The sequence below is a fragment of the Ornithorhynchus anatinus genome, chromosome 14, assembly GCF_004115215.2.
Source record: "Ornithorhynchus anatinus isolate Pmale09 chromosome 14, mOrnAna1.pri.v4, whole genome shotgun sequence".
Taxonomy (NCBI): domain Eukaryota; kingdom Metazoa; phylum Chordata; class Mammalia; order Monotremata; family Ornithorhynchidae; genus Ornithorhynchus; species Ornithorhynchus anatinus.
In genome coordinates this window covers 44,077,586-44,089,774 of record NC_041741.1, presented here as the reverse complement: position 1 = coordinate 44,089,774, position 12,189 = coordinate 44,077,586, and the positions used below count along the sequence as shown (strand labels likewise).

Genomic DNA, 12,189 nt, shown 5'->3' with positions numbered 1-12,189 from the left:
ACACGGCAAACAACAGTCCTCAGTGGACCAAGTGAACCGAACTCGGGAAAAACAAGCTCTTCTCCGGCTGGGCCTTGGGTACATATACAAGGTTCAGAGATCCTGGACCCACTGAGAGAGGTAAGTGGCTTCTCCCATCAGCTGTGTGGGAGGGGAGGGAAGAGAAAGCCATAGAAACCATGAGGGCCAAGGGGGCAACTCCCCAGGGTTCAGGAGCTCCTGGAGTAGGGAACGGGGGAGTTATTCCCAAGTGGGGTTCCCATTCCCTCTCCTCCCAGACCGGAAGAGCAACTGGTTTGAGCCGCAGAGGCCGAGGCAGCGAGGACCCCTGCCCTCGATCGGGCCTTCCGTGTACGGGTGTCTTTAAAAGAGCGATAGCACAAGGTTGAAAGCCTCTTCCCTTCTTGGATTTAAGAGGGCTGGGTCGGCAAGACAGGGGGGCGGGACGAGAGCCCGCAAATCTGTGAGGAGGGGGTGCCCCGGGGCCGGTGCCTTCTGCCTGGCAGTGGCCCTGGTGCCCCTGTGCCAATAAGACCATCATCACTGCAAACCGTTGACTGTCGGGGCGCCCCGTGCCCCCCGACCCAGCGAGGGAGAGGTGCTGGAGGCCTGTCCCGAAAGGCAGAGGCAGAGTTTGGCTCTTTAGAATAATAACGATGATAATGATGATATCTGTTAAGCTCTTACTATGTGCCCGTCTCTTGCCCTGTCCGGGAGTCACTGACGTGGCCCTGGGGATCGCAGACCGAACTGGACCACCCCGGAGTGGACGCCGGCCTCCGCCCGCAATGATAATAATAATGATGACGTTGGCATTTTATTAAGCGCTTCCTATGTACCAAGTACTATGTGGGGCTAGGTGGGGCTCACGGTCTTCATCCCCATTTTCCAGGTGAGGTCACTGAGGCCCAGAGAATAATAATAACGATGGCATTTGTTGAGCGCCCACTCTGTGCAAAGCACTGTTCTAAACGCCGGGGGGGATACAAGGTGATCGGGTTGTCCCACGTGGGGCTCACACTCTCATTTGACAGATGAGGTAACCGAGGCCCAGAGAAGAGAAGCGACTTGCCCAAGGTCACACAGCTGACCAGTGGCAGCATGGGGATTAGAACCCACGACCTCCGACTCCCAAACCCGGGCTCTTTCCGCTGAGCCACTCCATCCCCCTCCCCTGGACCAACCCCGTGGGGTGGCGGGTCTGGGGACATGGAGGCCTCGTAGGGACAGCTGGGGTCACCCTCCCTGGACCTGCGGGCTCGGCCGTGCCCTCAAACGTCTTTACGGCTGCAGAGCACTGTGCTAGGCGCTCGGGGGAGGGGGGGGAAGTACTACAACAGACACATTCCTGTTCGCCCCGAGCTCTCTGCTGACCTCAAAGGTGTCCCCTGTGCATGCATCCACCCCCGACCCCTCTCCATGAACCTATTGAAGCAGCGTGGCTCGGTGGAAAGAGCCCGGGCTTGAGAGTCAGAGGTCATGGGTTCGACTCCCGGCTCGGCCACTTGTCAGCTGGGGGACTGTGAGCAAGTCACTTCCCTTCTCTGTGCCTCAGTTACCCCATCTGTAAAATTAACTGTGAGCCTCACGTGCGACAACCTGATTCCCCTGTAGCTACCCCAGCGCTCGGAACAGTGCTCTGCACGTAGTAAGCGCTGAACAGATACCAACGTTATTATTATTAAAATGGCGATGAAGGCTGTGAGCCCCATGGGGGACACCACCATCACCTTGTATCCCCCCAGCGCTTAGAACAGTGCTCGGCACATAGTAAGCGCTTAACGAATACCAACATTGTTATTATTACCCCCACCCCTCTGCAGGCACCCCTGACCCCTGTGCAAGAACCTTGCCCGATCCCTCTGCATGCACCCCCCCAGACCTCTCTGCATGCACCCCCACCCCTCTGCATCTACCCCCCGACCCCTGTGCACGCACCCCCCGACCCCTGTGCATGCACCCCACCCCTGTGCATGCTCCCCTCCCCCTCCAGGACCTCGTGCCAACCGGCCCTCCCCCCGCACCGAGCCCCTGGGCCTCTGCACCCCATCGCCTCGCCCGCCATACCGCTCCGGAGCTCCCGAGGCCTCGCCGGGCCCCTCGTCCCGCCCCTTGGCACCCACCCCCCGCCAGCTGCCCCTTGGCACCGGGCTCCCCTCCGCTCCCCGTCCCCTCCCCCCCCGCAGCCACGTGGTGGAAACCCAGCCCGGCCCGTCCACCGCCCCGCAAGCAGGGGCGTCCACCCCGCCCCGGATCTTTCGCGGAGCCGCCTGACGGCCTCCTCCAACTCTCCCCGACTGATAAAAAATATTAGCCAAAATGATCAAGAGGGAGGGAGCGATTGGTCCCGGGGCCTCCCCCCTATCTCGAGGTTTTGGGGTGTCCCTGGTCCGCGTCCCCCCCCGCGGATGCAGTGGGCCGCGCCGGGGGCGGGCTCACTGCTTAGCGGCCGCCCCCGTTGCGACCTCGGGGCAATAAGGAGCTGGTAAAGCTGCACAAGGGGGGGGTGGAGGGGAGTAGGGTCACCCGGTCCCCTCTACACCCAGGGACCCCCCCTCTTCCTCCCCCAGGACCCCTGCTGCCTCTGGGGAGGGCTGGGGGTTTGCAGCATTAAATCAAGAGGGGTCACAGGGGATGAGGCCTCTTGGAGCTGGGCTCAACGGCTCCTCTCCAGCAAGCAGGAGCCCTCCCCAAACCTGCAGCGTTTGCATTCATCCCACAGTGTTTATCGAGCGCTTACTATGTGCAGAGCACTGCACTAAGGGCTTGGAATGCATTCTCCTCCTCCACGCAGCCCTCCCTGAATGAACCTCCTCTATTAGGTGGCACCCGGTCCGCCCCTTCCCCAGGCTTCCCCAGGGCATCGAATGAGTCCAACCGAGGCCCCTGTCCCAGCTGGCCCTGGGCACCCCGGATCGGTTGCCAAAGAGGGAGGGGTGGGGGAGGAACCCCATCCCTCTGCCCCCCAAGTTAGCTGGAAAGCAGATCCTGAGTTTGGGGGAGAGGGGCTGGGAGTTCAGGTTCTGCCCTCCAGCTGGCCCTGGGCACCCCGAATTCATTGCCAAAAAAGGAGGGGTTTGGGGCGGGGGGGAAACCCCATCCCTCTGCTCCCCAACTTAGCTGGAAAGCAGACCCTGAGTTTGGGGGAGAGGGATTGAGAGTTCAGGTCCTGCCCTCCAGCTGGCCCTGGGCACCCCGGATTGGTTGCCAAGGAGGGAGGGGTTTGTGGAGAGGTGGGGGAGAAACCCCATCCCTCTGCTCCCCAAGTTAGCTGGAAAGCAGACCCTGAGGTGGGGGAGAAACCCCATCCCTCTGCTCCCCAGGTTAGCCCGAAAGCAGACCCTGAGGCTGGGGGAGAGGGATTGGGAGTTCAGGTTCTGCCCTCCAGCTGGCCCTGGGCACCCTGGATTGGTTGCCAAAAGGGAGGGGTTTGGGGAGAGGAGGAGTGGGGGGAAAACCCCTTCCCTCTGCTCCTCAAGTCAGCAGGTCTGTTGGAAAGCAGACCCCGGGGCTGGAGGAGAAAGGGCTGGGAGTCCCAGGGTTCGGGTCCTGCCCCGCAGCTGGCCCCGGGCACCCCGGATTGGTTGCCAAAGAGGGAGGGGTTTAGGGAGAGGAGCCAGGGGCGGAGAGGAGGGGAGGGAAAACCCCTTCCCTCTGCTCCCCAAGCCAGCTGGTCTGTTGGAAAGCAGACCCTGGGGCTGGGGGAGAAAGAGCTGGGAGTCCCAGCGTTCAGGTCCTCCTGTCCTCCTCCACAGCGATTCTCCACCTCGCCCTCCTCCCCCTCCCAACTCAAGAGTGCCCACTCTGCGCATCTGCCTCCGCATCCTTCGCCGCCGGGGCCATGGTGCAGCAGGTGCTCTACCGGGCTCTGGTGTCCACCAAGTGGCTGGCCGAATCCGTCCGGGCCAACAAGATCGGGCCCGGCCTACGGGTGCTGGACGCGTCCTGGTACCCGCCCGGAGAGCGCAGCGCCCAGCGGGAGTACCAGGCGCGCCACGTGCCCGGCGCCTCCTTCTTCGACATCGAGGAGTGCAAGGACAAGTCCTCGCCCTACGAGCTCATGCTGCCCAGCGAGGCCCACTTCGCCGACTACGTGGGCCACCTGGGCATCGACAACGACACCCACGTGGTGGTGTACGACAGGGACGAGCTGGGCAGCTTCTACGCTCCAAGGGCCTGGTGGATGTTTCGGGTGTTCGGGCACCGCACCGTGTCCGTGCTGAACGGAGGCTTCCGGAACTGGGTGAAGGAGGGGCACCCGGTGACGGCGGAGCCCTCCCGCCCGCAGCCCGCCGTCTTCAAGGCCACCCTGGACCGATCCCTGCTGAAGACCTACGAGCAGATCATGGAAAACCTGGAGTCCAAGAGGTTCCAGGTGGTGGATTCTAGGGCCCGGGGCAGGTACCTGGGGACCGAGCCCGAGCCCGGAGATGAAGGTAGGGACTCCGGGGTCCCTTTGGTGGGAGGGGAAGGGGCTGGGGGGCCGGGGGTCGTCTGCCTTTCGTGCTCCACTGGTGCGACTGCCCGACACGTGCTTGGCATGTAGTAAGCGCTTAAATACCATCATTATCTCTCCAGCTGCAAATCTGTGTTCACAGGCTCAGTCAGCCAACCGTATTTATTGAGCACTTTCTGTGAGCAGAGCACTGCGCTAAGCCTTTGGGAGAGTACAAAACAACAATCTAATAATCATGACGCTTGTTAAACGCTTACTACGTGCCAGCCACCGTACTGAGCGCTGGGGTGGATACAAGCAAACCGGGTTGGACACGGTCCTTGTCCCAAGTGGGACTCACGGTCTCAATCCCCGTTTTACAGAAGAGGTAACTGAGGCCCAGAGAAGTGAAGCGACTTGCCCAAGCAGACAAGTGGGGAGGTGGGGTTAGAACCCGTAACCTGGTGACTCCCGGGGCCATGCTCTATCCACCACGCCATGCTGTTTCCCACTGTAACAGATACATTGCGTGCCCACAACCAGCTTGCAGTGTAGAGGGGGAGGCAGTCATTATTATAAATAAATGAATTACAGATACTGACATAGGTGCCGTGTGTAGCCGCATTTACGTACCTGGCCGCAGCGTGCTTACACCCCCACACCCCCACCGTGGCTTCAGTGTACGCGCCTCAGGCAGAGCCCACTTCCATGCCAGCGGGCACTCCCTCTCCCCTCCCCACCCCTGTCCCCATCATACCGACCCCTCTCTGGCAGCATTTAGTCATGCACATGCCTAAATTGGCACCTCCCCTTGCAGCCTGCATTGGCAGCTCCCCCAAGGCCTGTTACTCCAGTTAAACTTTCCCCTTGTAACCAGAGAGATTTATTTTTTGCTGAAGAGCAAATCCACTGCCGGGAAGGAACTTGTTTGCCTCCATTTTTGACCTTTCCCCAGGCACATACATCAGAAAGACTCTCAAGCATCCTTCTTCCTCTGTCGGGACACTCTTTCCCCCCTGCCTCCCTCTTCTCCTCTCTCCATTTCCCTTCTCCCTCCACCCCACCTAGCAGGCAGCCGGTTGTCTTACAGCAGACTCCCGCTTCCGAACAAAGAAGCAGTGTGAAGCGACGGTACCGTCAGAGGCGGGGAACTGGGCCGGGTGGATCTTTGGTGTGAGCCGTCAGGACGGTGCTTATCGTTTTTTATTTCATTTATTCAGAAACGTCAGCTTTAGCCAGGAGACAAGGTCCAGGAAACCATATTGTCCAAGTTGACTGTCAGTTATCTAGACTCCGAAGACCAAGAGCTGAGCCCCCAGGCGTCCCCGTCCCACTTTGCCCTTGGGTCTGGACGGGGCGTGCAAAGGACACGCTTCCCTTTTGGAAAGGCAGCGGGTCTTTCTTCGGGTCACGGTCACCGCCCGGAGCAGGCAATCAATCAGTGGTATTTATTGAGAGCTCACTACCTGCAGAACACTGTACTGAGCACTTGGGAGAGTCCAATGCGACAGAATTAACAGACCCGTTCCCTGCCTAAAACGAGTTTACAGGCTAGAGGGGGAGACAGACATTAACATGCCTCAATAAATGCAGTTGCCAGAGGACCAAAATGCCCCTGTGATTAAACAAGTACGGCAAATCGACGGTGCCACGTGTGTTGCGGTTCAGGCCCAAGATCCCCCCGGCTTGGGGTTCTATCTCTCATTGTGGGTAGGGAACGTATCTGTTTATTGTTGTATTCTACTTTCCCAAGCGCTTAGCACAGTGCTCTGCAGAGAGTAAGTACTCCATAAATTCGACTGAATGAATGTCTCTGGTGACCACGGGAGGCCTGTGACGGTCACCTTCCTGGGCATCCGTCCTCATGGCTGGAGAAATTTGCTCTCCAGTAAGCGCCGAGTATCACCCGGTGCTATTTATTGAATGCTTACAGTGTGCAGAGCACTGTAATATAATAATCGTAGCAACTGTGGGATTTGTTAAGCGCTTACTGAGCGCTGGGGTAGATACCAGCTGATCGGGTTGGACAAAGACCCTGTTCCCCCATGAGGCTCACGGTCTTCATCCCCATTTTACAGATGAGGAAACTGAGGCACAGAGAAGTGAAGAGACTTGCCTAGGCTTACACAGGAGACAAGTGGCGGGGGCTAGGATTAGAATCCAGGTCCTCTGACTCTCAGGCCCGTGCTTTTTTCCACTAGGCCAGACAGTACTATACCCACTGGAAGTACAGAGCTCAGTACAGTGCTCTGCACAAAGTCAGCTCTCAATAAGTACCGCTGATCGACTGAATAAACATGCCCTCCATCCACCGCCGATGATTTGCCCTTAAAAGTTGGTTGTCCAGAGCAGACAGTGTAGAAGAAATCCGCCTGTGGGCAGGGATCGTGTCCTGCGTACAGTGAGCCCTCAGTAAAACCACTGATTGATGAGCTCGTTTTTCCAAGATGGATTTTGGGAGTAGCTGAAGCCCCAGCCCCAGGACGCTGAGCTGAGGGAGTCCGTCCTCCATAGCCGCCCCCTGCTCCCCGCCCCCCAGGTGTGCCGAGCTCTGCACTGACCATTGCCCAGTGCCGAGATGGCGCCTCCCACTGTGTGTCCTCAGGCCTGGAAGAGCGGGTGGTCCGGGGCCATCAATATTCATTCATTCAGTCGTATTTGTTGAGTGCTTACTATGAGCGGAGCACTGTCCCAAGTGCTTGGGAGAGTACAATATAACTGTACAGGCACGTTCCCTGTCCACATAGAGCTTCCAGAGAGGAGGTGTGGGTGGGGGGCAGGGGACGCAGGGGGCTTTGGGCCAAGGGAAGGATCAGCCCTGTCCCTGGGAAAAATTGAGCCAGCTTCTGTTCTCATAGAGAAGCAGCGTGGCTCAGTGGAAAGAGCATGGGCTTTGGAGTCAGAGGTCATGGGTTCAAATGCCGGCTCTGCCACTTGTCAGCTGTGTGACTTTGGGCAAGTCACTTCACTTCTCGGTGCCTCAGTTACCTCATCTGTAAAATGGGGATTAAGACTGTGAGCCCCACGTGGGACAACCTGATTCCCCTGTGTCTACCCCAGCGCTTAGAACAGTGCTCGGCACATAGTAAGCGCTTAACAAATACCAACATTATTATTCTCACCAGGCTAGTTGCCCTGGGGGGGCGGCAAGCCTAATCTTACCGTCTGTGGGTGTGCCCAGGGTGAAGAACTCTGCTCTCCCCAGCCCTAAACGAACACATGTGGCCCAAGCCATCAAAGAAGCAGCAAACTCATCCCTTCTCTTCTTCCCTCCTAACCGTCACCAAGAAATGCTTATGGGAAAATGTAGATCCAAGCCAGAAGTCCTCTCTATCTCACACTGAAGCCCACAGAGCGCCCTGTTATGGGGACCTTTAGAACCTTAGGGCTGGAGGACGTCTCAGGAGGTCATCTCGGTCATCCTTCACCTAAAAAAGACGTCCACTTCCCTCCCGTTGCAGTATTTAACAGGCCGATGTGACAGGAAGATCTTCCTTAGGTCTAATCCAGATCCCTCTTGCTGCTGCTTAAATCCCTGTCCTACCAGTGGTGTGGGCAGCAGGCCTAAAGCTGAGAAACCATGAAGCCAGAGCTGAGGAGAAAGGTCCTCCCACAGTCAGGCCTTCTGAGGGTCCTGGTCAGAGCAGCTCAGATGAAACCCCTGCCCTATGGACATATCTGTAATTTATTTATTATATGCTTATATATCTGTTCTCTCCCCTCCACCCCCAAGTCTGTAAACTTGTGTATAGGAAATTAGTCTATTTTTGCATTGTACTCTCCCAAGCGCTTAGTACAGTCCTCTGCACGCACTGTGCACTCAATAAATGCAATTGAATGAATGAATGAGTGATAATAATAGTAATAATGTTGGTATTTGTTAAGCGCTTACTATGTGCAGAGCACTGTTCTAAGCGCTGGGGTAGATACAGGGTCATCAGGTTGTCCCACGTGAGGCTCACAGTTAATCTCCATTTTACAGATGAGGTCACTGAGGCACAGAGAAGTTAAGTGATTTGCCCAAGATCCCACAGCTGACAAGTGGCAGAGCCGGGAGTCGAACCCATGACCTCTGACTCCGAAGCCCAGGCTCTCTCCACTGAGCCACGCTGCTTCCTTACGGGCCTGGGAGTCAGAGGGCCTTGGTTCTAATTCTAGCTCCACCACTTGTCCGCTGTGGGATCTTGGGCAAGTCATTTCACTTCTCTGTGCCTCAGTTCCCTCATCTGTAAAAATGGGGATTAAGCCTGTGAGCCCCACATGGGACATGGAGTGGGTCCAACCTGATTAGCTTGTACCTCTTCCAGTACTACGGTGCCTGGTACAGAGTAACAAAAACAAACATGTCATAAAAGAAAAAAAAAGACAAGCATGGCAAAATGCCATGGAGAGGAGTGGTTCTCTTTAAGCAAAAGCTTAATGAAGAATGATGGACAAGGAGGCCAAAGAGAAGACGGGTCCAGATTCTGCAAAAATTAGCTATGATAAGTCAACAAAGATATTAAGGGCTTACTATGTACCAAGTGCCATTCTAAGCGCTGGGGTAGATACGAGTTAACCAGGTTGGATACAGTCCCTGTCCCACATGGGGCTCAAACTCTTAATCCCCATTTTAATAATAATAACTGTGGTATTTGTTAAGAGCTTACTACGTGTCAAGCGCTGCACTGATCGCTGGGGTGGATCCAAGCAAATCGTGTTGGACACGGTCCCTGTCCTACGTGGGGCTCCCGGTCTCGATCCCCGTTATGAGATGCAGAGGAAGTGAAGTGACTCACCCAAGGTCACAAAGCTGACAAGTGGTGGAGCTTCTGACTCCCAGGCCCGTGCTCTGTTCTTTAAGCCACACTGTCCGGGTGCTGACTGGAAGCTCTTCCTTAGGTCTAATCCAGATCCCTCTTGCTGCCGCTTAACGTGCTTAACGTGGCTGGGATTGTGGATCCCGCGTCGGCCTCCTCGGCCACCAGTGAAGACTGGTGAAGTTCCACCTTCAGGGGTGACGTCTTCCGATGCAAGGCACAAGTAGATCTAGGCGTTGAGCGGCGGGTAGTAGGTGGTGAACAGGTTTGAAGGATTGGAGCAGAAGGTGTGGGTGGACAGGGCCGGGTGGACGGTTGATAACGGAGACCTGAAAACGCTAGGTTGGAACAGGGAATGTGGACAGGGAATGTGTCAGGTCTTTTGTTATGTTGTACTCTCCCAAAACACCTCTGTCGCACCTGGAGAGTTTCTAATACTCTACCCGTCTCAACTACGGGAGGGAGAGTCAAGCAGAGGCCTAACAACTCCTACCTTGGGCAGTGGCTAGCGAGTGGACAGCAGTCGGCTACAAGTCAAAACTCACCCGTGCTGGGCAGCAGCGGCATGGGAGAGAGCCGAGGGCGGAGACTCAGATTTACTGCGCGGAAGGAGGCAATGGTAAACCGCTTCCGTGTTTTTACCAGGAAAACTCTGTGGATAATAACAATAACGTTGGTATTTCCCCTACCAGGATGATTGCAGGTGGAGGTGGGGCATTCTGGGAGAGATGTGTCCATAGTGTCGTTATGGGTCGGACACGCCTCGACGGCATAAGACAACTCTCCCTAGCACTTAGTACAGTGCTCCGCACATAGTAAATGCTCAATAAATGCTACTGATCAGTAGGAACCACTGTAGGGTTCCTGAAAAGCGGGGGATAGAATATTAACGACTCTTGAGTAAGATTAATCAATCAAGGTGATGGATTAAAAGTGAAGAATTAATCGTATTTATTGAGCATTTGCTGTGAGCAGAGTGCTGTACTAGGTTCTTGGGAGAGTATAATGTAACAGAGTTGATAGACACATTCCCCGCCCTCAACGAGTTTACGGTCTGGTGGGGGAGACGAGACACTAAAATAAATTATAGATAAATCCCGGAGGGCTGAGGGTGGGGTGAAGGAAGGATACCAGTGCAAGGACGACGCAGAAGGGAGAGGTGATGTGATTTTAATAAGGCTTTGAAGATGGGGAGGTGATCATCTGTCAGCTATTAAGGGGGAGGGAATTCTAATACACGGGCGAGGAGGTTGAAGGTGAGACAGATGAGATGGAGGTACAGTGAGTAGGTTGGCATTTGAGGAGCGAAGTGTGTGGGCTGCGTTGTAGTAGGAGAGGTGAGGCGGGACGGGGCCTGGGGATTGTCCGTTTTAAAGCTGATGGAGAGGAGTATTTGTTGTGGAGGTGGTTGGGCAACCGCTGGAGGTTTGTGAGGAGTGAAGAAACATGGACTGAAGATGAATGATGATTCAGAATGGGGAGAGCCTGGAGGCGGCTGCAGGCGGAGGGCTGGGGGAGGAAGGCGCGGAACTGAGAAATGCGACTCCAGGCATCTTCTCACCTGTTCTGAGATTCCTGTTCTCAGTAGCCTTGGGTCTATCTGCCTCCTTGGTCTATCTGCCTCCCTCCCTCCCAGCAGACAGTCAATCGTTGGTATTTATCGAGCGCTGCTCTAAGCACCTGGGACAGTACAGTATAATAGAGTTGGAAGACATATTCTCTGCCCACAAGGAGCTTACAGTCTAGAGGGGGAGATGGACATTAATCTAAATAAATGAATTACAGATATGAACGTAATTGCTGTGGGGCTAAGGGAAGCGTGAAAAAAGTGTGGCAAATCCAGTGCAAGGGAGACACAGAAGGGGGTGAGTCATATCAGAAAACTGCTCTCCTGCTCTTCAAAACTTTATTGAAGGCCCATCTCCTCCAAGAAGCCTTCCCTGACTAAGCCTTCCTCTCCTCTTCTCCCACTCCCTTCTGCGCTGTTCTTATTTGCTCCTTCGTTCATCCTCCTTCCCACCCCCAGAGATGTATGTATCTGTATATATATGTGTAATTTATTTATATTAATGTCTATCTCCCCCTCTAGACTGTGAGCTTGTTGTGGGCAGGAATGTGTCTGTTTGTTGAGAGGAAATGAGGGCCTAGTTGGAGAAGGAAACCCCCAGAGGCAGGTACATGCTGTAAGCTCGTTGTGGGCAGGGAATGTGTCTGTTTATTCTTATACGATACTCTCCCAAGCGCCTAGGACAGAGCTGTGCACACAGTAAATGCTCAAGAAGTACGACTGAATGAAAGAATGAAAGGCCGGGGGAAAGTCGGCCTCCAGAGTCCAGAAATGTGGTCCCGGCCTCCGTTCTGCCATTCCCTGGAGCCGGGGGTTTCCCCTCTGAGGGCAGCATGCTAGCAGTAGCTCTCCCATCGGGTGATGCTCTCCCTCTTTCCCTCCTACTCCCACCCTCTCCCTTCCTTCCTGCCTCTCTCCAGGGCTGGAACCGGGCCACATCCCCGGCACCCTGAACATGCCCTTCATGGACTTCCTCACGGAGCAGGGCCTGGAGAAGAGCCCGGAGGAGCTCCGCGGCCTGTTCCGGGAGAAGAAGGTGGACCTCTCCCAGCCCCTCATCGCCACCTGCCGCAAGGGGGTGACCGCCTGCCACGTGGCCCTGGCCGCCTATCTGTGCGGGAAGCCGGACGTGGCCATCTACGACGGCTCCTGGTCGGAGTGGTTCCGCCGGGCGCCGCCCAAACTCAGGGTGTCCCAGTGGAAGGGGGACCGGTCCTGAGTTGGAGGCTCGAAAACCCCCAAACGCCCTTCCCCCGTCCCCCGCCTCACCTGTTCTGGCCCCTCCCTCCCCTTCTGACCTCATCCATTCTGCCCCCTCCCCTTCTGACCTCTCCCATTCTGCCCCCTCCCCTTCTGACCTCGTCCATTCTGAACCTCCCCACCCCACC

At 56.0% G+C, this 12,189-nt stretch overlaps 1 protein-coding gene across 1 annotated transcript; it reads left to right on the top strand.

Annotated features, from left to right (window-relative positions):
- Positions 1–8: 8 nt before the first annotated feature.
- On the top strand, positions 9–12,115 carry TST (thiosulfate sulfurtransferase). The gene is made up of 3 exons (XM_029079071.2): positions 9–120; positions 3,756–4,436; positions 11,722–12,115. The coding sequence occupies exons 2-3, from the start codon at positions 3,842–3,844 to the stop codon at positions 12,018–12,020; spliced, it is 894 nt and encodes a 297-aa protein (XP_028934904.1). The 5' UTR covers positions 9–120; positions 3,756–3,841; the 3' UTR covers positions 12,021–12,115.
- Positions 12,116–12,189: the final 74 nt, after the last annotated feature.